The sequence below is a fragment of the Nannobrachium achirus genome, assembly GCF_963921795.1.
Source record: "Nannobrachium achirus genome assembly, chromosome: 22".
Classification (NCBI taxonomy): Eukaryota; Metazoa; Chordata; class Actinopteri; order Myctophiformes; family Myctophidae; genus Nannobrachium; species Nannobrachium achirus.
In genome coordinates, this window is record NC_137829.1 from 29,232,689 (window position 1) to 29,260,067 (window position 27,379).

The 27,379-nt window shown below is 46.5% G+C and overlaps 2 protein-coding genes across 2 annotated transcripts in view; both read left to right on the top strand.

The window, feature by feature from the left end:
* Nucleotides 1-211: 211 nt before the first annotated feature.
* On the top strand, nucleotides 212-1,483 carry LOC308307555 (uncharacterized protein; the record flags this gene model as incomplete). The annotated part of the gene is made up of 2 exons (XM_080752822.1): nucleotides 212-920; nucleotides 1,402-1,483. 2 exons carry the CDS (start codon nucleotides 212-214, stop codon nucleotides 1,440-1,442), a joined length of 750 nt encoding a protein of 249 aa, XP_080608948.1. The 3' UTR covers nucleotides 1,443-1,483.
* Nucleotides 1,484-2,661: 1,178 nt separating this feature from the next.
* The window catches only part of LOC308307556 (immunoglobulin superfamily member 3-like), a gene marked incomplete at its 5' end in the record, with an annotated part of 57,574 nt that continues 32,856 nt past the window's right edge, over nucleotides 2,662-27,379 (top strand). Inside the window, 5 exons of the mRNA XM_080752823.1 lie at nucleotides 2,662-2,809; nucleotides 3,235-3,381; nucleotides 7,882-8,268; nucleotides 12,359-12,772; nucleotides 19,658-20,089. Coding sequence (XP_080608949.1) covers nucleotides 2,662-2,809; nucleotides 3,235-3,381; nucleotides 7,882-8,268; nucleotides 12,359-12,772; nucleotides 19,658-20,089 — 1,528 coding nt within the window. The remainder of the gene's footprint in view (nucleotides 2,810-3,234; nucleotides 3,382-7,881; nucleotides 8,269-12,358; nucleotides 12,773-19,657; nucleotides 20,090-27,379) is intronic.

Genomic DNA, 27,379 nt, shown 5'->3' on the forward strand with positions numbered 1-27,379 from the left:
GCGCGCGCGGAGGGGGGTGGGTCACTAGGTCCTGCCCCCCCCCTTACCCATAGTTCTTAGGGAAGTCAGATGGTGGGACTCAGTCTCATTGCATAGCACTGCTACTGCTACCACGCTGCTACTACACGCTGTTTCTCTGCTCATTCCACTACCGTGTTAACTGTCGATGAGGTTGGTTGAAGTGTTAGTGTTAGGTTGTGTGTTACTCACCATGTTCAGCATGTCCGCGGCGGTATCAGACGAGGAGGGAGAAGTCTTCGACGAAGCGGAAGTAGAGGAGGCGATCCCGGATACCGGTGTTCCGGCGGCTCAGCTGGGGACGGTCGTTCCCCCCACCCCCCGCAGGAGTATCAGGCTGAACCCGCAGACCCCGCAGATAAAAATAGCCGACTGGCCAGTGAACAAAATACTGGAGGTGTTGTATGCAAATGGGCTGTCTGCCCCCGCCGGGCTTGACCATGAAGGCTTGTTTCAGTTCCTGGTAGAGGCCGAACGAGCAGCTCAAGTGGAGCCACAGACATCCGGAACACCCAAAGCCAAAGCCCGGGGAAAAAGAGTGGCGAAAGTCAACAATACCGGCCCAGCAAAAAAGAAAAAGCCCGCAGAGGGCAATCCATCCAACGAAGGGGCGCCCGACAACGGCACCCCCGCAGGCACCGTGGATCCCACGGTCCTGTTAGCGCTGACGGATATCAAGAACGCCTTGTCCGGGATGAGCCAGCGCCTCGACTCGCTCGAGGCAGGAAGCGAGGCGGGCCCAAAGACCGGAGTCATGGAAGCAGCCATGCATTTGCCCTCCGACATGCACAACCTGCCACGGAAGAATCTGGGAACGGCCGTTCCCGCTCCAGCCACAGGATCAGCGTTCCTGTCCCCAGCCGCCGCCATCCCCGACGCGCTGCGCAGCCAGATCCTATCAGGTAAAGTGCCGTTTCTCTTTGCTTGCTGGTTAGTAAGGTTAGCTGTTTCTAAAAATGCGCTGCTTGCCTCGACAGGTCAGGACGTAAATCTGGTGAAGATTCTGCTCTGCGCGGCAGAGTCCTCAGCGGACCGCTTTGTGGATTGCGGGGACTTTTCAGTGATCCTTAAAGATAGCGACCCCAGGCTCTCCAGAATCTTGACCCTAGCAGAGTTCATGGTAGCATTCGGTGTCTACAGAGACACTATGTGCGAGATATACCCAGAGCGCAGAGCTGAGCTCGATGCGTATTTGTCCATAATTGCCGATATGGCGTATACTTACGGGGGAGGGCTGTTCTATGAATATCACAAAAGTTTCTCTTCCAAATCTGCAATGCATATCCAGCGTTTCAATCAGCGGATCGACTGGTCCGTCCAGGATCTAAGCTTGATAAGCCGCCATTTCTCAGCCCATCCCCCTTTGTCCTGCTCGCTGTGCAGCTCATTCAGCCACAGAACCGAGCTGTGCCCCAAGGCTCTAGCCCACGAGGCACCGACCAAGCCCACCCCAAGCGGCCAGCAGCAGGCGAGGGGCCTCGGGCTTCAGGCTCCAGCCTTTACGAGACAGGTGCCGTACGATCCCAATCGTAAAGTTCCCATTTGCATTCAATTTAATGAGAACGTATGTACCTTTCCACATTGTAAATACATGCATATTTGCAGTTGGTGCGCGGACAACCATCCCCGGTCGGTCTGTCCCAGGAGGTCTCGCCCAACGCCCAAGAGTGGGAAATAATTAAAGAGAATCACCCATCAACTCCCGTGGATGTCCCGGCTCTTACTGCTGCTCTTTCTGAACACCCAAACAGATGCTGGGTTAAATATTTGATTGTGGGGCTAATGCGGGGGTTTTTAGCAGGGCTATGCTGGCTACCAAAAACATCATTTGTGTGTCCAAACCTCAGGTCTGCGCTGGCAGAGCCCGAAGTAGTTGACGAGCTCCTAGGGAAGGAAGTTAAGAAAGGTCACTTAATCGGTCCGTTCGCTAGGTCTCTTTTTAGCCTGTTCAGAGTCAGCCCGATAGGAGTAGCGACAAGGAAATATTCGGGAAAAAAGCGCCTCATATTTGACCTGTCCGCGCCCCATAACAGCCCCACTCCTAGCATTAATAGCTTGATTCCGCTAGCGCCGTTTTCTCTTTTTTACGCATCAATAGATAACGCTATTCAAATGATCAAAAGTGCGGGGCCGGGGGCCTGGCTGGCAAAAGCGGACATAGTGGATGCATTTAAAGTGATGCCTCTCCACCCCTCGCAGTGGCACCTGTTCGGAATTCAATGGCGCTCTAAATTCTATTTTGCGGTTAAACTGACCTTCGGGTGCCGCAGCAGCCCGAGGATTTTTGACACTTTGTCAGAAGCGTTGTGCTGGGTTCTGTATAACGAGTACAAACTCCCTTTCGTTTTGCACCTGTTAGACGATTTCCTCACTATTGATTACGCGTCGGCGCCTCCGGCAAGGTGCATTTCCATTGTACGTCATGTATTCAATTCTCTAGGCGTACCATTATCCGAAGAGAAAACAGTGGGGCCGGCGACTCGCATCAAATTTTTGGGCATTATGCTTGATAGCGTGCGCATGCAGGCGGCCCTACCAGCAGAAAAATTGGTGCGCATTAGGGGACTCGTAAAGTCTTTTTTAGACAAAACACAGGCAGCAAAAAGGGAATTATTGTCTCTCTTAGGCCATTTAAATTTCGCTATGCGCATCATTCCCCAGGGCCGCTCCTTCGTTTCCCGGCTTATCGACCTGTCAAAATCAAAAAAGGAGATGAAAGACATGATAGAGTTAGACGAGGGGAGCCGCTCGGATCTTAAATTTTGGGCGCTTTTCCTAGAGCAGTGGAACGGTATTTCGTTTTTCTATAATTCAGAGATAGAATCACCAGAGTCTATGCAATTCTTCACGGACGCAGCCCTGTCCGTGGGGTTCGGGGGTTATTGCAACGGGGAGTGGTTTGCCAGCAGGTGGCCAAAGGAATTTAATGACTTACCTTCTGTATGTAAATCTACTGCTTTGTATGAGATTTATCCGATAGTAGCGGCAGCATCTCTCTGGGGAGGCGAGTGGGCTCGCAAACGGATATGCGTCCTGTGTGATAATGAAGCAACGGTGCAGGTCATTAACAAGGGCCGCTCGTCGATTGCTATGATTAATAAATTTGTAAGACGCCTTACCTGGCTATGCCTCCAGGGTAATTTCATTATTCAGGCAGTCTTTATTCCGGGGAAAGAAAACAGCATTGCTGATGCGCTGTCCCGCTTTAAATTCCAGGAGTTCCGCACGCTGTGCCCAGGAGCGGCGGAGCTCGGCTGGCAAGTTCCAGCTTTCTCGGAGCTGGTACTGGATTAGGCCAGGAAAGGCCTCTGGCCTACCTCATGGATGCTGCCGCGAAGTACATGAGGAAAGGGCTGGCGCCCAGTACAATTAAAGCATATGATTCTGCATGGTGGTTCTTTCGTTCTTTTTGTGCCAGGTTCACATGTCCCCCCCTCCCACTTAATATTCCCCTGATCTGCGCATTTATTGTACACTCGTATGAGTCTAGGAAATTACAGGCCCCTTCTATCAAGGCGCTCATTTCGGGCGTGCAATTCCACCTGCGTTGCCTCGAACCTACCGTCCCAAGCATTTTAAGTAACCCGGCCATCCAGCTCCTGCTCAGCGGTCTCAAAAAAGATCAAGCACAAGGCAATGACCGCAGATTACCCATTACTATCACGGTGTTGCACGGGATGGTGGGGAAGTTAAGGGGAGGCATGTATTCTCAGTATGATAATCTCTTGCTAGAAGCAGTGCTTCTAATGGCTTTCTATGCTTTTCTTAGGTGCGGGGAATACACAGCAAACTCACTGGCTTTTGATCCAACTAGGGATCTCTGTTTTTCTGATCTATCTATGCAGCCCACGCATTATACCATTCTGCTAAAGCATTCAAAAAATGATAAATTTAGTGAAGGCACCCCAGTCGTGGTAGCAAGAACTAACACTGTGTTTTGTCCTTTCACCTCCATGCTCAAATACCTGGCGGTCCGCCCGATGTCTTCGCTGAATGAGCCCCTGTTTCGCACGGACGGCGGACGCCCAATGACGCGCGCCTGGTTCAGCACCAAACTGAGAGAGATTTGCCAAAGCTGCGGCCTCTCACCGTTACTCCACACTCCTCACTCCCTAAGGATTGGAGCGGCTACTACGGCAGCGTTGTTGGTGCCCTCGGCTACCCTTAAATCGCTGGGCAGATGGTCATCGGCGGCCTACGTGCGCTACATCAGATTCTGCAAACCTGAAATCCTGCACGCACAGAGACTGATGAGCAATCACGGGGCCCAGCTGGAGTAATCAAGACGGCAATCGAACAGACTCTCTCCGATCAGCTGTGAGGTCGCGGCGTCATCGATAGGGCGTGGGCTGTTATCTATACAGGATTGGCATTATTGATAGGTGTGTTCGTCTGTTTATGCATCGCTGCGAGTTATAAATTCTATCATGCAAAAGCTAGGTGGTTGCTGGGGTGTTAGTTAGGTAGGATGTGAAGCTGTATGACGCTGTAGTTATATGAATTAAAGGTTTCATCGCTGCTTTTGGTTCTGCTGTCTATATATATATACGTCCATGTTGCTGCTTCCGTTTTCTCTAGGGTGTTTAGTATGGCTTCAGTCAGATTGCAGTATATAGTTATAGTCAGCAGTACCACCTTTCCTCACCGTTGGGTTCGGTCTGCAGATGCTAACATTCTTAATTATTAAATTATTTTAGCAGTACTTATAGCGTTTTTGGCAAGCTGCCAATATCATTGCTTAATATTTTGCTTAGTAATATTGGCTAGCACTGGCATGGGATTCTGAGATTTTGGCGTGCTTTGGGGGTTTGTAGTTTTGGGGGGTATCGGGCCAGGGCTCGCTGTAATTAGATTATGCCCTCGATGCTCATGGTAACATGAGGATCGTGGGTTCAGCGAGCCATGGCCCGAGGCAGAACCCCATGCCAAACCATGCTAACTTAGGCTATAGATTCTATGCTGTCTTATAGTAGAGCTAAGGTAGACTGCCAATACTATGCGCTTAGATATAGGCTTAGATTCTATGCTGTCGCTATAGTAGGGTGCTCAATATGCCATGTTGTGTGATGCTTGCTTTCTGCTTCATTCTGGTCAATAAAGTATATCTTAACCCAAGTGATCGTCTCCTGAAATAGTGCGACGATTCGTAAGAATCAAAGCGAGTTCAGGGGGCGGTCCCAAGGGAGCGCGCGCGCGGAGGGGGGTGGGTCACTAGGTCCTGCCCCCCCCCTTACCCATAGTTCTTAGGGAAGTCAGATGGTGGGACTCAGTCTCATTGCATAGCACTGCCCCGCCACCACCCCAGCGCCACCTTCAGGTTCTGCCTTAGATCCCCCTCGGGGGGTATCGGGCCAGGGCTCGCTGTAATTAGATTATGCCCTCGATGCTCATGGTAACATGAGGATCGTGGGTTCAGCGAGCCATGGCCCGAGGCAGAACCCCATGCCAAACCATGCTAACTTAGGCTATAGATTCTATGCTGTCTTATAGTAGAGCTAAGGTAGACTGCCAATACTATGCGCTTAGATATAGGCTTAGATTCTATGCTGTCGCTATAGTAGGGTGCTCAATATGCCATGTTGTGTGATGCTTGCTTTCTGCTTCATTCTGGTCAATAAAGTATATCTTAACCCAAGTGATCGTCTCCTGAAGTTTAATTGCGACCGTAGGTCGCAGTTTACTGTCAGAACCGGCACGGGTAGCGCCTGACACTGTGGTTCCCCTGACACATCACTGTCTTGGCCATCTGGCCAGTGTGGCCAGATGAGTCACAGTGATGTCACAGTGATGTGGACATCAGGGATGTCGATATATGGGCATAAAAGGGACAGATTCACAGTGATGTGGACATCAGGGATCTCCATATACAGTATGGGCATAGAAGGGATTTGTTCCCCTGTCATCCCAGGGATCTGCATTGCATATCTCCATATATGGGCATAAAAGGGATCTGTTCCCCTGGCATCACAGGGATCTCCATATATGGGCATAACAGGGACTGTCTGTCTGTCTGTCTGTCTGTCTGTCTGTCTGGGTAACACTTGTCTTTTTTGTGGATTGACTCTCATGCTCTGACATCATTGTGATGTCATGGGAACCAAATACCTTTTATGCCCATATATGGAGATCCCTGTGATGCCAGGGGAACCAAATCCCTTTGGCCAGATGGCCAAGACATGGCGCAATCTCGCCCTTTTGGGCGAGGTCGCTTGTCGCCCTGAGGCGTCTTACTAGTATTATTATGATGATGATGATGATGATTATTCAGACGTATGTTTACTTGTTCACAGATGCTATGCACATTATTTAGATTGATGTATAGTATGCTGTTTGCTTGTCCTGGTGCAGTGTTATTTACATAGACAGTATGTTATTGGCACAGATGCGACGTTTGATGTCTACTCAGTTCACTCGACCACTTACCCTGTTGGTTGAGATTTACAATTTAGGAATTTAGCAGATGCTCTTATCCAGAGGGACTTACAATAAGCAAGGTAATCACTTCAATAGAATGTAGATAGACAGTGTAGTGTAGCCTCTGTACACGAGGATCACAGGTTAACCAAGAACCTGGCTAGAATCAGTCTAAACAATCTATCAAAATAATAATCTGCCCACATAACTCTTTAAGTTTAACCTAATGAACCCTATCATCCCTATTATGGACATGTCATATACAGTATTTGGCAAAAAAAGGTGAACATTTGGCAAAAATAGTAACAATGTTACAACGCGTCGTCTTGAGCTTGTAGATATTGAACTATTCTTGCTATCTGACATACAATGAGTGTCTAGGGTCTTCAACAGGGGTCCGGGACCCCTAGGGGGTCCTCAGAGTTACTACAGGGGGTCCTCCAAATCTTTGTGTGATAGAAACTTTTTTCTCCTTTTTTATACTGTATTTACCACTTGAACCCTAGAGTCCATATTCTGAGAACTTTAGCCAAAATAGCAGATTTACAAGATCACAACGCCTCGTGCTGCGAGGTGTTGTGAGCTTGTAGATCGGCTATTTTCGTCAAAGAGGTTTGGTGTAGAGGGGAAAAAGAGCACACTAAGTACAGAGTGAAAGGCCAAGTTTATTAAGTATTGACGGTTCAAGTGGTTACATATCTGAAAACACTAATTGACATGAATCCTAAATACACTGATGATTGTGCTGTCAAACGATGAAACTATATGGAATCTCTATGAAAAGGTTGTGGGGGTCCCTGCATCATCTCTCTCTCAACTAAGGGGTCCTTGGCCTGAAAACGTTGAAGACCCCTGGTCTAGTGTTTAACCATTTAGGCCTAGAATTATTGAATGCTTTAACTATTGAAAAATAGCAGATATACTGTACGGTGCTGCGCTGCGAGCTTGTAGATCTGCTATTTTTGAAAAAGTTGTGAAAATGTGTGCAAATCTTTGAATATATGTATTTTTAAAGCGAACGTTTGCTTCTGGGTGGTCCCTGGAACTAAATATTTTGAGATGGGGTTCCGTGGCCAAATACATATCATTTTGGGGGTCCTTGACATGAAAAGGTTTGACATAGTAGTCTCTCAAGAACAGACTAACTGAGCTCCATTTAAGTGAAAAGGACCTTTTCTTTGACGATGGCTGGCCAGATTGCTGACATAGAAACATAGGGTTTTTCCAAAAAACCTTTGAAGGATTCAAAAGACACTTAATAGAATCGGGGCAAAATTCAAATTTTCACGATTTAAAAAAAATAGAAGATCTACAAGCTCGCAGCGCGGCACTCGGTGCCGCGCTGTGAGCTTGTAGATCTGCTATTTTTCAATAGTTAAAGCATAAAATAATGATACACAATAACCCACTCTTTGTGCTCCCCTCCCCTCTCCTCTCTCCTCCCCTCAGATCGCGACTTCAGCATCCAGGTGAGCACGGAGCGCCGGTCCTTCACAGCCGGTGAGCCGCTGGAGCTCCGCTGCACCATCGAGGCCCAGAACGTGCCCGAGCGCTTCTTCTCGGTGTCGTGGGTCTTCAGCAGCTCGCCCGTGGCCGTGGTGGGCCCCAGCGCCGTGCCCGTCCTGGGCCCCGACTACGTGGCGCGCGAGGCCGCCGGCCACATGACGGTGCGCAAGGAGAGCGCCAACGTGCACCTGCTCAAGCTGCAGCGCCTGCGGCCCGAGGACGCCGGCAAGTACATCTGCCGCGTCACGGAGCGCGAGAGGACGCCCACAGGGGACTTCATCGACCGCAGCAAGCGCTCCCGCAACGTCCAGATCACAGTGCAGCCACTCAGTGAGTAATATAATCCAACCCCTCTCTGGCCCCTGGCTTACAGTACATACTGTACACTTGTCTGTCAATTATAATAATGATACGTTTGATGTCACATATAGAGTGCCAGGCCGTGCCCCCTGTCTCTTGTAGAGTAGCACATCTTCAGGGGCGTCACAAGGGGGGGGGGGGGGGGGGGAAGTGGGACTGAGTTACTAGGGCCCAATGTGGAGGGGCCTTCATTATTTTATTCTTTAGCTATTAGCTAGAAAATTTGCTAGAAAAATGGCAGATATACAAGCTCACTGCGAGCTTGTAGATCTGCTATTTTTGAAAAGTCGTGCAAATCTTTGAATATATGTATTTTTTAAGCCTACGATTTGTAACTAAAATTTTGCTTCTGGGGGGTCCCTGGAACTAAATATTTAGAGATGGGGGTCCGTGGCCAAATTCATATCATTTTGGGGGTCCTTCACATGAAAGGTTTGAGCACCACTGACATAGAAACATAGGGTTTTCAAAAAACCTTGTAAATATTCATAGACTTTTCAAGATTTTTCAAAAATGGCAGATCTACAAGCTCGCAGCTGTGAGCACAATAGTTCTCCCCCTATGAAGAACATTCATGGGGGGCCCGCAGTGAATCCTTGTACCCAGGGCCCAGAATTTGGTGCGACACCCCTGCACATCATAGCACAGCCTGTGTTGTTAGCTCTGAGTCATAATGGGAAGATAATGCTGACTTATTTTCTGTACGAGCGGACGGCCAAGGATTGGTAATGCAGTGTTGTGGTCCTTCCCATTTCCTTTGGCAGAGAGAGAGAGAGAGAGAGAGAGAGAGAGACAGAGAGAGAGAGGGAGAGGGAGAGAGAGAGAGGGAGAGGGAGAGAGGGAGAGAGAGAGACAGAGAGAGAGGGCAACACTGAAGCAGGGTAATGGTGAGCTGAAGAGGGAGTCCGGGGCTCAAGGAAGGCTGAGCTAACAGCCGTGAAATGAAAGCATGGAGAAAAGCAAAAAGCGGAGAATGGGGCCTACCTCTCGGGGGCCCTCTAAATGGATCCCCAGGCTAAATTAATGTGTTCTGCTGGGACAGAGCTGTCTCAGCTGGGCTTAACGGAGCTGGCCCGACAGTATTGCGCAGGGGCCGCTGGCAGCTGATGGATGCGAATTTACAGCAGCGCCTCCCAACCTTGCCCACAGTCCCTCTCCGTCACCAAGGTTTTATTTTTCCACTTTCATTTATACGACGGCAGTGAAATGCCTCTCCGCCACTTATTGGGTTTTCCTTTTCTTTTATGGGTTGCTGTGGCTTTTTTTTAGCTACTGTACCAGCAGAATGAAGCAAAAATAACCAGCCAGGAGCTTCCCAGCTAAAACACACAGTATCTCACACCACACACACGCGCGCACACACACACACACATACATACATACACAGTACACACACGCTTTGCTAAATAAGCCCCGAAACAAGTAATCTCCAGAGACCCCCTCAGTTTGGGAGACTTTGTTTTTAATAAGACTTTAATGCCCCATAAAGGATTTTATGTTTTCTTTTGTAAGATCTTTTTATGCAATTATGGCTTGATTTAGATGGGAGAGTATTGACGTTGCAGCCATACGCACCATCCGTTCCCCCACCGGTGGGCCCTGCATAAAGGATATTTATGAGGCCTACAAAGGATAATAATCATATCAGTTATTCAAGGAGAGCTCTTAACAGAATGCAGAGGTTTAGGCCAGGGGTTGTGTATGCACACAAACTCCTCTTTCTCTCTTGCTCTCCGTCTCTCTCTCACACACACATTTTGTGTTCTCAAAAAATTTCAAAATATTTCTAAACATGTATATCGTCACTGTCGGGCAGAAACCTTGTATCTCCAAGTTTCAAATGTGTAAATGTTTTCGCAAAGTAAAGCCCTGCTTCATCCTACAAGGCCATCGCACAAAACTAGTTTAGATCATTTTTAAAATGATAAATACAAAACGAACGGTTTTGGACATACATGGTTTCCACCGGACAACGACGATATATTGTTACTTAAAAGAAATAGAAAAATAGCAGATATACATTCTCGCAAGCTTTGCGACGCGATGTGTCGTGAGATTGCACATCTGCTAATTTGGCCATTCGGCAATGAAGTATAGGGCTTCAGTAGTATGACAAGACACAGGTGATGTAAAAAGGAAAGGTGGATGTGACCACTTCCCACACATCAGCTGTGATGGATGAGAAAGAAAGAGACACACACACACACACACACACACACACACACACACACACACACACACACACACACACACACACACACACACACACACACCGAAAGAGAGACGGGGCTGCACTTGAATGTCAAACAGACAGCGACAAAGGCAGAGGTAATTGAAAGTGTGAACGCAGCTGATAGAAGGAGAGAGGAACATTAAAAGAGGAGGAGCAGGAGCTGTTTATTTTGTTGGCGGGCGGGCGGGCGGGGGGGAAGTGGCGTGAGCAGAAGAAATGGATACATGAGAGCAACAAGACGTTATCCAGATCCCATCTTGGATGATAGGGTGTGTAGCTTCATCTCTGAAACAGTCCATCCATCCGTCTATGCGTCTTTTACTCTCGAGCATGTACTGTAGGGGAAAAAAGAATGCATTACAGTATATACTGTAGCTAACGGGGTGGAAACTGTGAAATTGTTAGGATGGGTAAAAAAAGGAGGAGGGGGGAGGGGCGCCGTGAATAACGGCTTTCCTTCTGTTCTTTTAAGTGTGAAAGCAGTAAAAGGAGTTGCTTTATTCCATATTCACAGAGGGCTCATGCTTATTAGGATGACTGGCGAGAGCTGAGTGGTGAAGCTTGGCCCTGGGGGGGAAGGGGGGGGGGGGGGGATGAAGCACAGGGGGAGGACCCTTAGCCATGTCCCCCCCCCCACCCCGAGATGGCACTGCCGTCCCAGGGGGAGGGGGCTAAAAGGCCTTTAGGTCCACCAGCGCTCTATTATGCATGTAGAGTAGAGATGAGAGACGTCGTACAGTAGCGTCAACACACAGGGGAGAGGGGCCGAAGGCTTTTATCCTCCACAGCATCTGAGATACCGCGATGGTGAGCCACTCGAGCACTGTGATCTTTAACACTTATGCTCCGTTGACATGTCAGCTTGTGTAACGGAGGTGATCCGAACCTCCCCTCCCGTGTGAAAGTCCAATATCTTAACCATTACTCCAAAGGGAACGAGGGCAGATACTAGACTTTTGAGGCTTCAGGCTGGGGCTGCGACACTCACCCCCCTTTGACCTCCTCCTACGGGGAAGCCCGGATCCGAGTCTCCTTCAAAGCTCCTTCATAGAAACCCATTGATCCTCCCATAAAGAGACTTCATTTACTCGAAAAAAGACATTTTGATCCCAAGGCTGGCATGTTTTTTCGAGCTAAATCTGCAATCGTGTGGTTGGCCGCCATGACACTTTCATGTCAACACACTGTCACGTGACTAGATGGGGTAAACGGTGAAGAAAGTAAAGTTAAAAAATACAAATAGGAAGCTGCACGGCAGCAAGGAAAGTTCATCCCTTCAAAGTAAGAGGCAGCTAAAGTGTTAAGACCACCACTGCCCCCCTCACCCCAACCCAGCAATGCCCCGGGTTGCCATGCCAGTGTCAGACACAGGGAGATGCAGAGAATGTTAGAGAGGCAGGGGCTGAAATTTCTACAAGGGCCTTTTCGTGAAAATATTGAAAATAAGCTCACAGCTCGTCGCAGCGTGACGCGTTCTGAGCTTGGAGGTACTTGAAACCACACTTTTCAGTACTTGTAACCACACTAAACTTGACATAATCAAGTCAATTCTGGATTATGTGGTGTACTAAATGGATTTCTACACAGAGAGGGCAATTCTTTCAACATAAGATGCTGCATTCAAGTTCAGGAGAGTGACCATAAGGCCAAAGTCACCAGGGCCTTTTTAGCTGGCTGTCACTCTGATATGCCCAAGGCCAGCTACAAGCTAGAAAGCAATGTCACTGTTAGATAGACGCTTAAAAAATGGCTAAACTCTCCTCCAATCTCTTCCCTTCCCTTCCCTTCCCTTCCCTTCCCTTCCCTTCCTCCTGCCCCTCCTATCAGAGAGTAACATCACCGTGGTGATGTCCAGCAACTCCACAGAGGTGGTGGAGGGCGACGCGGTGCAGCTGACCTGCTCCATCCAGTCCACCACCGGCCCGCTCTCCGTGACTTGGCAGCGGACGGAGGAGCAGGCGGACGGGACGCCCACGACGGAGGAGGTGGCCTCCGTGGACCGCGAGGGCACCGTGCAGCCCGGCCCCGCCTACCTGGAGCGCTACAGCTACGGGGAGATCCGGGTGGAGAAGGCGCGGACGGACACCCACACGCTCTACCTGTACAACGCGCTGCCCGGGGACGCGGGGCAGTACCGCTGCACCGCCACCGAGTGGCTACAGAGCGGCACGGAACCAGAGCTCATCTGGGAGAAGATCGGGGAGAAGTCGGCCTCCAAGACCGTCACTGTCAAGTCTGTTGGTAGGTCCACGCCATCCGGGGTCGATCTAGACCTGTGCACGACTACAACGGTGGTTCTCAACCTTTTTAAGCTGCGACCTCCAAAATAATCATAATTTGAACTGGGGACCCCCCATCCTGACGAGCACTACTTGGAGTTGGAAGAGTTGAGGCATTACATTTAGTTTAACACGGTTCTATTGTGAAAATAGACAATCTACATGCTCACAACACAATGCGCTGTGAGACCGGCTATTTTCCCAATTTCTGCATCTAATATTTGACATTTTGGCCAATGTTAAATTTGTCATTTTAGACTAGAGGTATTAAAAAGGTCTTACAAGTCCTTAAATTGTCACTTGTGCAGATACCCTCTATACACTTAAACTGTATGTTGGTTTGTTTACTGTTGAGTGAGAAAACAATGTTACACATTAAGCTAATCATCTGGGGACCCCCCCAAAATCATTTGGGGACCCCCCGCGGGGTCCCAACCCACAGGTCGAGAACCACTGCACAACAACAACAACACACACACACACCTTTAAACACTTTGAACTTGCCGTACCTATTTGGGGCAAGGCGTTCTAGATGAAAATGTTCCCACGTTTACGAAAGAATATATAGAATAACGATAATGTATAAATAACGAATTTACAAGCTCACCATGCAACACATTGAGAATTGTAGATCTGCTATTTTATAATGAACATTAGTGACCAATTATATGAGAACGAGTGAAGTGGTACTGTACTTTTATGTGGTTCGAATCGCAAAGTTAGCGTAGCACTTTGAACGACGGCTGTCTTCTGTGTTTGCCCTGCACTTGAAACCAAAGAAAACAAAGAGTAACTCATGGCCTGATATCTCCTAAAGACTGATTAATGGCCTAGACAGGGAGCATGCAGTTCCCCTACAGCAGAATACAACATGGTTTATTCATGCACTGCCCTGGGGACGGAGCCCTTATAATACAAAATAACACATTCACAGCCACACACACCACCTGCCACACTTCAAACAGCCCGACAGAGAGAGAGAGAGAGACAGAGAGAGAGAGAGACAGAGAGAGAGAGAGAGAGAGGAGAGCGCCAACCGACGCATACAGGGCAGTGTTGATTTCGTCGACTAAAACTATGACGAAAAATGTTTGTCGACTGACGAAAACGAAATAAAAACAAAATAAAAACTAAGCTGTGATGACTAAAACTAAGACTAAATATATTGACAATTTCGTCAACAAAATAAAAACTACTAAAACGTTAGGGAGGGACTAGTGCTGAAGAGAGTCATTTTATGTTTGGTTGCTCTCAGGTGTTAATATAATAAATAGCAGATCTACAAGCTGCGCGACGCGTTGTGAGCTTGTAGATCAGCTATTTTCAGCACATAATCAAGTGTAAAATCAGTCATTACGATGGCATCAAGGCCTGTCAAAATACATTTTAGTTGACTAAATCAACTGTAGATTTAGTCACCATAAAATCTTATGATATTTAGTCGACTAAAATTAGACTAAAATGAAAACTTTTCGGGTGACTAAATTTTGACTAAAACTAAATGACATTTTATTCAAAAGACTAACTAAATCAAAATTTGCTGTCAAAAACAACACTGACACGGGGGCCGACGTCCGCGCAAAGGTGCACATGTCCGTGCACACACACAGAAGCGCGTGCGCCCCACACACACACACACACACAGACACAAACTCCAGGATTAGACGGAATTATTAGAATGGAAATGCTGTAGAAATGTGTTTCACAGTCTGTGGCTTTCCACTGTCAGTGCGGAGTTAAGCTGAACATCGCTGTGGTACAGGCCGAGCTACCCACTGGAGCGGTGCGGTGAGGGGCTGGCAGGCCCCAGTACACACACACACACACACACACACACACACACACACACACACAGGTTTGCATCGCTATACTTGTGAGTACATCATCATCTTTGGGATTTCTGAATGCCATTTTTAAACTTCAACCCTTACATTAAAGCCAGAAAGCAACACTACAAGCTCGCGACGTGAGCTTGTAGATCTGCTATTTTCAGTGCACAACAGTAGAGCATAAATAAGGCATAAATAAGGCCTCATTTCAACCCCCAAACTCTAAACATAACCATTAGATGAATATTCCTAACCATAACCCCGTACTGAATCTTTTCACAAGGGTAAAAGTCTAACTCCCCAAAATACCTTTTAACCATAAAACAGCAATTTCCCAGGGGAACTGGTCCTCACAATTTCTATTTCTCACATGTTTGCCATACTTGCGGGGACAAGTACCCGCACACACTCACAACAAGCGCATATTCTCAGCCATTCGAGCCAGCGGATTATCTCCCTGCAGAAGGTCACGTCGGTGCTGCTACTGCAGGAAAGAGATGTCAGCTCCTTAAGTAGCCATTTTGTTAAGCTCAGGCAACAGTGAAGACATTAGTGTCCCCAACAAACTGAGTGCGGTGGGGGTGCAAATTGGTGGAATAGAAGTGAGCACTCGGAAGTCCGCTTGCACCCCGAACCACTTAAACTCTATACCTTGTCATGATGACAGATGGCAAAAAATAGAAGCTCTACAAGAGCTTGTAGATCATCATTTCTAAATTGAAAGATTTTAAACAATTTTGAAGATATGGCCAAAATGGGGACACCAGGGTTAATGTAGTTGAACGAGCTTCCTGACAGCACTCAAGCATACTAGTGCGGGGCGTTAAGGGGATAAAATGCTCATTTCGTGCAGATCTAAAAGCGCCACATTTTGCACAGATGTAGCCCAGGGCTTGCTCTAATGATTTAGCTAGGGTGCCCGAGTCGGCGACTTTCGGGGTCGCCACAGTGGCCAAGTCAAGTTGGGCTCCCATCGACTTTCAATACAGGAGGAAAATACCCAGAATTCATTTTTTTTCTGGGTATTTAAGTAGGATGTGAGGGGTCTAACTAGGGGTTTGTCATGATGCTGAATCCATTGCAAGCATTTGTTTTGCACAAAAAACATTCCTTGGGCTACAAATGGCCCCAGAAAACGATAGTTTAGTGATGAAAAGTGATGAGTCATCACTTTTCACAGTTTTGCGGGCGTTTTCTGGGGCCATTTGTGGGATACATTTGTGGGATACATCTGTGCAAAATTTGGCGCTTTTAGACTGATTTGCACGAAATGAGCATTTTCTCCCCTTAACGCCCCGCACTATACCCTCAAACGAATATGTTTTGAGCTGCAGACTCCCATCAGAAAATATTTTGTGCCAGTACAAGATTTGTGGTTTTAAAATGTTTCAGCGTCTTATCGCGACACGCTGTGAGCTTGTAGATGTGTATAGGTTTCAAGTGTTTATACTGATTTTAATGCTATATTAACTAATTTCGCTCGGGGGAGCTCCTGCAACCTCTTCAAGGACCCCTGGGGGGTCCCCGGAACCACACCTTTGAGAGCCGCTACTGTAGGTGGAAGGCAACTTTCTATAGCCCCCCCTAAGTATGAATGTATTATTATAATACACTATAATAGATTATAATAGTGGTTATAATAACACAATATAATCTATTATCATGTATTACAACTATATCCTGGTGGTCTAAATGAAAAGTCAGAAGGTGTTCAGTCATTATTAAGTGTTTGGCCCTTATTTGGCCTAGCTCAGACCTACTCTAGATTGGATATTTTTTAGTACCACATTTAGTACCACTTTCACACCACTCTACTTAGGTCCTTGTAGTGGAAAACCTTTCATAAGTGGGCGGTGTGGTGTTGGGCCAGTGGAAAAGGGGCTTATGCTCCCTCCTCATCAGCTCCTTCATATTGTAACTATTCCTCTGCCCCTGACCCCTCCCCTTCCTGTTGACTTGGCCTTAAGGGGAGGAGGGGCTGTCCTCTGGGAGCCGTGTGTGTGTGTGTGTGTGTGTGTGTGTGTGTGTGTGTGTGTGTGTGTGTGTGTGTGTGTGTGTGTGTGTGTGTGTGTGTGTGTGTGTGTGTGTGTGTGTGTGTGTGTGTGTGTGTGTGTGTGTGTGTGTGTGTGTGTGTTACCAAGGTGAAGGTGCTCGTTAAAGAGAGTCTTTTGGTTCTTGATAGCGGATTGGCTGGAGGGGCCCCCAGGGGTGTTTGGTTTGGCAGGTCTATGTGGGTAGAGGGTCCCAGCTGTCACAGCATCATGGACACTGGGCAAACAAACAACAAAATGCCACACCAGCACGTCCACATGCATTCACTCTGAGACAAAGACTGAGCTCGGTGCTGGTAGGGATGGGACGATATGAAAAGTTCACATCACGATTATTGTGACTAAAGAAATCGCGATTTACTATATTGTAGCGATAATCAAAATCCATTATCCTGTGGTGGAACATTTGCCAAAAAATAGCAGATCTACAAGCTCACAACGCGTTGCTAAGACATTTTATTGAGAGTGAGAAAAAGACTTTATCAAGTAGGTATATTATTAGTACCTTTTTACCAACAGAGGGCTTAAATGGTACCGGATATGCAGCTCGGTAAATAATAGGTGAATTGAACCCAGTGCATGACGGAGAACGATATCACGATAAATGAAATCTCTACGATACGATTACCGTGAGTGTTTTTTTATCACGATAAACGATAATATCGCGTATCGTCCCATCCCTATTGGACACTGGGCAAACAAACAGGGCAGGTGTGTGTACAACAAAATGCCACACCAGCACGTCCACGTGCATTCACTCTGACACAAAGACTGAGCTCTGTGCTGGAAGGGAGGAAGGGGGATGAATCTGTGTGAAATCCTCTTTTCTGTCACCGAGGCAGGCTGATGAGAGGGAGAGGGTGAGAGAAAGAGATGGATGGACGGGGGAGAGTTGAGAGTTATTGTCTAATACAGAGTTATGGCCCCCGGCCGTCCGTCCCAGCAGTAGCCAACTCTCTGGACATAAACCCATCGATAACACGCCCTGAAGGACGCCGCGGACGACGGACTGCTAGAGAAAGAGAGTAGGGATGGGACGATATGAACATTTCATACATCACGATTATTGTGACAAAAGAAACCGCGATTTACGATCTTATTGCGATAATCAAAATCCATTATCCTGGGGCGGAACATTTGCCCAAAAATTGCGACGCGTTGTGAGCTTGTAGATCGGCTATTTTTTGACAAAGCCATTTGATAGAGAGTGAAAATAAAGACAATCAAGTACGTATATTATAAGTTCCTTTTAGAATTATAGAGGGTTTAAGTGGTACCGGATATGCAGCTCAGCATTTAAAAGGTGAATTGCTCCAGTGCATGACGGAGGACGATATCACGATAATGTAAATATCCACGATACGATTATCATGAGTGTTTTTTTATCAAGATAAACGATAATAATGCTTATCGTCCCATCCCTAAGGCGCCGTACAGACATCTGCGTCACGCATCATCATCTTATCGTCTGAGAATGGCCACTGGGAGCGCCGTACTAATGCATTCTCAATGCAAGGTTGTTTGGTGTTTTGTCGTTGCCGTGTCTCTTCAAGAGCGTACAGGCTGCGGTTGAGCTAGAGACACGGCAACGACAAAAAACCAAACAACCTTCCATTGACAATGCATTAGTACGGCGCTCCCAGTGGCCATTCTCAGACGATAAGATGATGATGCATGACGCACATGTGTGAGCGCGGCCTAAAAGAGAGAGGGAGAGAGAGAGACGGGGAGGGAGGCAGAGAGAGACAAGAGGGAGCTTGTGTTGACAAGAGCATAATGGGAGGAAATCTGCAAAGTCTCAAGGAAATGAATTATCTGATGTGGTGAAAATCAGACATCATCGTCTCTTCTTCCCCCTACGGCCACGAGTTATACTGTAACTTGTACACTTGGAAATGTCCAATCCACAAGCTCACAACACATTGCACCGTGGTGTGTTTTGAGCTTGTAAATCTGCTATTTTTGGTGAGCAACACCAGCACGCAACTACATACAAATATCAGGCTTTAATTACCCCATCTCGCTCTTTCTTTATCCGTTTGTGTTTGTGTGCCTTGGTTTCTCCTGCTTGCTCTCTCTCTCTCTCTCTCTCTCTCTCTCTCTCTCTCTCTCTCTCTCCAAATGCCCTGCAATATGCATAGCAATGTGTCCTTAGAGAAGAGAAGGGACATGGAAGCAGAAAACTTTGTTTTCTTTGTCTAGTCTCTATCTTTCGTCCAGCGTCGGTGTACCCGTATGTTAGCAGTAATATACAGAGCAGGGTGAATGTTGTTATCTTAATGAGGATAGTTTGAACTTGGCAAGAAGTGGGGCGCATATCGAACATCAGTGCTTAGAGGCAATATCTCCCCTGTGTATTTCTCAGTTTGCATCACCATTAGTTCCGATGCACACACTCCCGTGGTCAATCGTGCACTCTCACTTAAGCACGTACATGCATGCATGCTCAGAGACACACAGACTATCTCTAGCTAAATGACTATCTCTGTCCACCCTTGGGATACAGGAGAAATCGATCTCACCAGCTTTTTCTCTGTCAGTAAGGACTCTTAAGTATCATGGCCCAATGCACTCTGGGTAAATGCTGTCTGTATCAACGCCAGGAGGGGGCTTGGTGGCTCCTTGGTAGCCACCCTAAATGGAAACGTACTACCTGGATTCCAGCAGTGACGTTCGGATCCACTGCTAGTTATTTAGTTTTATTTTCTTGGCATTTTGTGGAGATACTCAAACCCAGACACAGACTGTTGGCTGTTCCAGCCAATCAACACTGCTCAGTGATGAATGGGCACTGATTGAAGGGTTCAGTAATAGCTTGTTGAAATCCCACTTAATCTAATGCTCATTCTTTACCAATGTCCACCGCATCCTCCTTTAAAATGTTCTCTTCTCTTCTCTTCTCTTCTCTTCTCTTCTCTTCTCTTCTCTTCTCTTCTCTATTCTCCCCTTCTCTTCCCCTCCGTCCAGAGTCCTCCTTCGTGGTGTCGGCGTCGTCGCGGACGCCAAGCGTGACCTTCGGCGACTCCTTTGATCTGCAGTGCCTGGTCAAGCCCCGGCACAACCCCCGCGTGCCCGCCTCCGTCACCTGGCGCTTCCTGCCGGCGGGCGCCGAGGCGGGCGAGGCGGGCGCCCAGGCGGGCGAGTTCCGGGACCTGGTGACGTTCACCCGCGAGGGCACGCTGCAGTGGGGCGAGCAGCTGCTGGGCCTGGGCACGCGCACCACCGTGGACCGCTCCCACGCCAACACCAACTTCCGGCTGTCGGTGACGCGGGCGGGGCGGCGCGAGGCGGGCACCTACCAGTGCTCGGCCGTCCTGTGGAGGAGGAACTTCAACAACAGCTGGAGCAGAGTGGCCAACCGCACCTCCAACCTGCTGGGCATCAGCGTCCTGCAGCCCGGTAGGAGGACACACACAACACGCAAACATGTTGTCGGGCGCTGAGAAATTAGCCGAACGCAACGCATCTCGAGACACATCCGCGTGCAGACTCGCTGTTATGTTGTTGTTGTTTTTATGCACGCATGCACCGCACACACACACACACACACACACACACACACACACACACACACACACACACACACACACACACGCACACACACGCAGACACACTCACAGACACGCACGCAGGTTCGCATTGTTATACTTGTGAGTAAATCGTCATTTCAGGATGGTGATTTTCTGAATTCACACATACTTTTTCTTAGCATGTTTTGAATTCTTAGATTTTTGGGGGGGATTTGTTTGGATTAAATTGTTCTGTTTTTATTTTTTTAATTTTTATATCAAATGACCTTCCTAGGTTACAATAAAAGCATTGTATTTGGCCTATAAATTGGTTTTCAGAAATAAACAAAGACAGTAGTAGCTTGTGCATCTTTTACATTATTGAAACGAAACCATTACGAAAATATTCAGGTATCCTCTGGTATTTGTCCTTGTATAGCCAAGTCTTCTAGGCCTTGTACATTAGGCTAACATGACAATGCTAATGCAGAAGAGAATAAATATTACACCATACTAGGTATTCTCTAGTCCAGGGCTACTCAACTTAATATAGCTCAGGGGCCACTCTGCAAAATACCAGAAGTCCAAGGGCCGCAAGCTAAGAATTACGGTCCTATTTTGACAATGATTTTGTAATACACCACATGACCAGTCTAAAAAGTAAGGAAACACACAGAGAACAGACACATTTCCATCTATAAGACCAAACCACATTGAACAAAAAGATTGTTCAGTCAGGTAACTCACGATATATATTGAACAATGTTTATTATTAATGAGTATACAAGTGTATATGTCACATTTAATTTGGCGTCTGGCTCTGCTACATTTTCTCCCTCAGCACCACAGAAGAAGAACATCATTAGCAGCAGGGAGATATATAGATATAAACACCCCCCCCAGAATCAGCAGAGCCTACTGGTGGTGCTGGGGAGGCGGTGGGGGCAAGCAAGCGCAAGCAACAGTCCGGGCAAGAGCAGCAGGAAGAATGACAGACTGGGCGGGCTTAAGTAAATGATCAGCTGACTGCCACGTCAGCGAATGACGTAGGGTCTGGCTTAATAGTGAGCAGTAGTGTCCTTATACAACTGCAATGCAGTGTAACCTCTCGAGTATACCTGACTGAACTAACTTTGCAGGCTTCACATGCTACGTATCATTCATGGAATGATTATGCTAATGATGAAATAATTAAGTTTCTTCTTTTGGAACAAACAAAATAGCAAAAAAGCCCAAAAGGTCTTGTATATAACAAAACAAAGATTGTTTGGAGAGAAAGGTATGACCATGACGGACAGCATAGACGCGCGTGTGTGTGTGTGTGTGTGTGTGTGTGTGTGTGTGTGTGTGTGTGTGTGTGTGTGTGTGTGTGTGTGTGTGTGTGTGTGTGTGTGTGTGTGTGTGTGTGTGTGTGTGTGTGTGTGTGTGTGTGTGTGTGTGTGTGTGTGTGTGTGTGTGTGTGTGTGTGTTGGGGTGGAGTCTCCTAATGGAGTGAATGGATCTTTAATATCCCCCAGGAAGAGGACGCATTAAAGAAAAGGTGGGAGGAGAGAGGAGACACAGAGAGACAAATCATGATAAAGAGAACGACTGATCCGTCCTTGAACCTTTAGTTTCCTCAGCAGAGACATTACGCTGTCCTCAGAGCTCCCATCAGCCTGCACGCACACATACACACGCACGCACGCACGCACGCACACACACCCGCACGCACGCACCTGTCTAAAGACTCAAACGCACACAAAACCTTATTTAGTGGCTAAAGACACTAGGCATGGGACGATACGTGATATTATCGTTTATCGAGATAAGAGAATTTATCGTGGTATCGTCCTCCGTCATGAACTGGGATCAATTCAACTTTTATTTTCCGAGCTGCATATCTGGTACCACTTAAACCCTCCATTGGTAAAACGTACCTTTAATATATGTACTTGATACAGTAGTTTTTTCACTCTCTACCAAATCATTTTGCCAAAAAAATAGCCGATCTACAAGTTCACAACGCGTCGCAAGATGTTGTGAGGGCAAATGTACCGCCCCAGGATAATGGATCTTTTGGGATATTTTGATTATCGCGATAATATCGTAAATCGCGATTTCTTTTGTCACATTAATCGTGATACAGTATGACATTTTCATATCGTCCCATCCCTAAAAGACACTTGCGTGCGCGCGCGTGCACACACATACTAAAGACTGTCTAAAGACTCAAACACACATAAAACCCATTAGTGGCTAAAGATATACACTTGCACGCACACCCACACGCACACGAGCAAACACAATAACAATAACACGAGCAGAGTTTAACTCAACATGGCAACCTATTCTTTATGTAGACAGATGTGTGCCTCTGCGTACACTCCTCCAGGTGATAAAAGGCCCAACAGTACAGCAGCGATAAAGGACCTGAAGAGGAAAACACTGGTTAGGTCTCCCTCTCAGCTCCCACCTGGATGTGTGGTGTGTGGAATAAATACTGCGATTGTATTTACTTAAAGTAAAGAATGGCAATACTGCAATATCAAGATAATCAGTTAAAAGTAAAAGGACTGTATTAAAAATTGTATTTGAGTAAAAGTACAAAGGTATCGGCATCAATATGTACTTAATATAAATTTGTGAAACCTTAAGTGTTAAGTTGCAGTGATTTTTTTCTCTTCAATGTCCCACGATGCCATGGTCTCCATAGACTTCCATGTAATTTATAGTGCACGGATCGTGCACGCCCATGCCCACGTGTGTGCACACTGTTCACAGCTTTCAAACAAAAAAATCCGCTTGGAAATCCGTTCAGGCATTCATGATTTATCAGCCATTATGTTTTCTTCAGATGTAAACAAACATGGCTGCCATGTTTGAAAGAATGGGTTGGTATGGGGGTTAAACATGCAATTTCGCGATCGCGATCATGCCTAACACATTTCTGGAGGTCCAAAAAACATTTTTGGAAAAAAAATGAAAAAAATTATATATTTTTTTCTTCAAAAACGGCCCAAACTCGGGAAACTCAGGGTTGGCACAGGGGTGTGACCTTTTCAAACTCAGGAAACTCGGGGTTGGCACCAGATGTGTTAAGACCCTTGATGCCTGTAGTTAGAGGTAGGGATGCATTGTTTTTTATGAATAGTTGGAAGTTATAGTGTGTCTTTACATGAAATGTATGGAAGTACTGAATTCTAAACAAAAGGACCATCTTTGGTAATTGGCTTAATATGAAACAAAGATTGTCCTTGGCATACATTTCCACTTGGGAAAGCCATCCCTAGAAAACGTAAAAATAGTGTAGATCGTCTATTTTCGAATAGCCAAATTATAAAATAGGGCTAATGCATGTTTTCTTTGAATAATAACAATACTAATCTAAATCTGTAAAGTAACTGCTAACTAAAGCTGTCCGATATTTGCCTTTGAGATGTAGTGGAGTAGGTAGTATAAAGTGTTGAAAATTGGAAATACTCAAGCAAAGTAAAAGCATGTAAAAATTGCACATAAGTACAGTACAGTACTTGAGTAAATGTACTTGCCACCAGTGTTAATGTGCCCTGGCAGGTGAAGCACTCTCTGTGTCAGAGATAAGTGAAGTGTGTGGGCGATGTGAGCGGTGGGTTGCAGCGTGTTGTGGAGAAACAGAATCAGCCCGAACAGCACTACTACTGTTGTCTATGGTTCTCTGTGTGTGTATAAAGCTTTAGTATGCATTTCATGAAATGGAGAAATTAATCTCATGAACCCTGATTCTTGGTTCTTAAGAACCTCTGTTCCGATGGATTCCAGTTTAGTTATTATTTAATCACGAGTTCTTGTTACTTTGCTTACATTGATTAAATATTGATACAAAACACACACACACACACACACACACACACACACACACACACACACACACACACACACACACACACACACACACACACACACACACAGAGAGAGTAAGCCACTTTAAAACTGACGTCCCTATTTTGGGCATGTCATGAAAATAGCAGCTAAATCTACAAGCTTGAGTTGAGTTGAGCTTGAGTTGAATACACAGGACCCCAATGGAAACAAGCCATACTGCTTTCTTGGGTATAATCCTTTTAGTAGACAGTGTATAGAACTGTACTTCCCGTGATTTTTTTTGCAAACTGTTAATAAAGTGTAAGTGTTCAATCAATCAATCAAGCTCACAGCGCTGCAACGCCTTGTGTACTTGTGGATCGGCTATACTTGCTACTTTCACAACACTGTCGTGCGATGAAGTAAGATATTAGTTTATGAAAAAACATGAAAAGATGACATCTGCAACGTTTCTGCCAGACAAGTGCCGATATGCTGTATAGTCGTGACCTGTTTGTCTAGACTCTCTACCTGCTAGTACAGTAGATTGTGTGTTCATGCTCTAGACCTCTGACAGGGCTTTGATGTGGATGAGTAACAAGCTAGAGCCCAGATCAGTTGAATGACTCTGTTGATCAATACGAGGCTGTCAAAGTGAGCCAGTGGAATTCAGTCAGTCACATACACAGCCTCCCAGCGGCTGCTATTGATCCAGACACATGAGCGCAAAGGGAGGTAAACAAGCGCCGGTCACGACGCGCGCGTCATGCTCACACACACACACACACACATACACGCTGCAGAACACAGGCCAGCGACAGTCTTTTGGTTGCTTGGCTAGCTGTGTAGCCTGTGCTGCTGTGACCTTAACCCATTTAGGCCTGGGATTTAGGCCCGGGATTATTGAATGCTTTAACTATTGAAAAATTGCAGATATACAAGCTCACAGCGCGGCACCGAGTGTTTGAAAAAGTCGTGAAAATGTGTGCAAATCTTTGAATATATGTATTTTTAAAGCGAACGTTTGTAACTCAGATTTTGCTTCTGGGTGGTCCCTGGAACTAAATGTTTTGAGATGGGGGTCCGTGGCCAAATACATATCATTTTGGGGGTCCTTCCCATGAAAAGGATTGAGAACCCCTGAATTAGTAGTCTCTCAAGAACAGACTAACTGAGCTCCAGTTAAGTGAAAAGGACCTTTTCTTTGACGATGGCTGGCCAGATTGCTGACATAGAAACATAGGTTTTTCAAAAAACCCTAGTAGGATTCAAAAGACACTTACAGAATCGGGTCAAAATTCTAATTTTCTTGATTTTTCAAAAATAGCAGATCTACAGGCTCGCAGCGCGGCACTCGGTGCCGCGCTGTGAGCTTGTATATCTGCTATTTTTCAATAGTTAAAGCATAAAATAATAATACACAATAATGTGTACCCGTTCTGAATGGATTAAGCATTCAGACAAATCTCACGGCCTACCCACGGCCCTTCAGGAGATATTTGGAAATCGACTTATCATCCCGAATGCTCATTTAGCTGCCTCAGCGTGGGCTTCACTTTGTTTATCCTTTTAGATGAGAAAGTCGGCGCCCGTTGCTCGAAAACACGCACCCACACGTGTATACGTGCAGCGTTCCTGCAGGCAGCATACATACACAAGTAGAGTCACAGGGGGGTGTCTGTGTGTGAAGCAACACTGATTCCTCTGCAAACACTTTTATTGCCAGCCAGCCAACTCCGTGGCAAAGTGATCAGTTACCCCGGCAGTGCAATCAGTAACTGCGGTGTGACGTGATCCGTCGCCGCGAGAAAGCCATCAGTAATGGTAACTACGCTTTCATTCCGGCGGCGCAAGTACACTCGCAGGAGAATTTGATGAGCTGCAAGGAGTGAGTAATCCCCTTCCAGTCCAATCCGTTGGTTTGCTGTAAGCTGACTGTCTCTGTTTTTCTTTTTCTCCGATTCAGTGTTTTTTTCCTCTTCCCGGGTTTTCCAGGCCCAGAGTCACCCCTCATTTTGAACGGCTGATTCATCTGTCAGAACGCAGGGCGTCTCTCCGCCACCATTTCCCTCGTCTTTGTTCCTCTCCCCTCTCTCTCTCTCTATTTCTTAAATGTTAGCTATTCTCGGCTAAACAAGCAGACGCATTTGCATTTCCATCTCCTCGGTATAGGAGAAAGGTGAGCGCGGGTAATGAGGTGTGAACGAACGCTGCATCTGACCAGATACATTATTGAGAGACTTTAAATCGTGCTTCCGGAGGTGCCTGCTCATTATGTATGAGCCACCTCGCCAGCTGTGTGTGTGTGTGTGTGTGTGTGTGTGTGTGTGTGTGTGTGTGTGTGTGTGTGTGTGTGTGTGTGTGTGTGTGTGTGTGTGTGTGTGTGTGTGTGTGTGTGTGTGTGTGTGTGTGTGTGTGTGTGTGTGTGTGTGTGTGTGTGTGTGTGTGTTTGGAGCCTTGCATGAATGCCCCCTGCAATGCAATGGAAATGACCAATCTGCAAGCTCACGACGCGTCGCGCTGCAATGCAGTCGTGAGCTTGTAGATTGGCTATTTTAGTTGCACAACACCCACGCGCAACTGCCGTAAGTATAACTCGGGCTTATGGCTTGTAAAGTGCATCTGAGAGCCTCCCATGTACATAACGTACATACACCATGCTCACCCCTGACATCCTGCGCTTACAACCGCACAGCTGAGTGCACTCTGTTGCATGCTGGTAGTCCATTACAGCGGAGCACCGGCCCCCATGCTGTCAGGAGATAGCTGTGTGCGTTGTGCAGGGTCAAACGCTATACCGTAATCGCGTTCCGCGTTAACTTAGAAGACGTGTCGAGTTTCAAAGGAGGACAGAGCTTCCCTTCTTTGAACCAAAGTTTGGCACCACCTGATCGGTGTGCAGTGGTGGAAAAAGTAGGCCCGCTCATTGTTTCTTAAGTACACGCATCTTTATTTGCAATGTAGAAATACTCTGTTACAAATAAGTCTGGTATTCAAAATTAAAGGAGCTATAGTCAACTTTTTCATTGTAGGGCCGACACTTTGTTTACATCCTAGTCTATAGGCTAGAATGTAAATTATTTTTATTTTAGCATCCGTTTTTCAAGAAAAGGTTGACTATAGCTCCTTTAAGTATAAAAGTACTGGCATCAAAATATACTTAAAGTACCAAAAGTAAAAAAAAAATCCCATTTCTCTGTAAACAAGTTTTCAAATGTATGCAACTCATTTGAAAATAGCACTTCTACAACCCTGTAGATCGTCTATTTTCAAATAGCCAAAGTATATATAGGGCTGAGGTGGTTATTAATGTATGTTTTTTAATAATCAAAATCTACAAAGTAACTAGTAACTAACG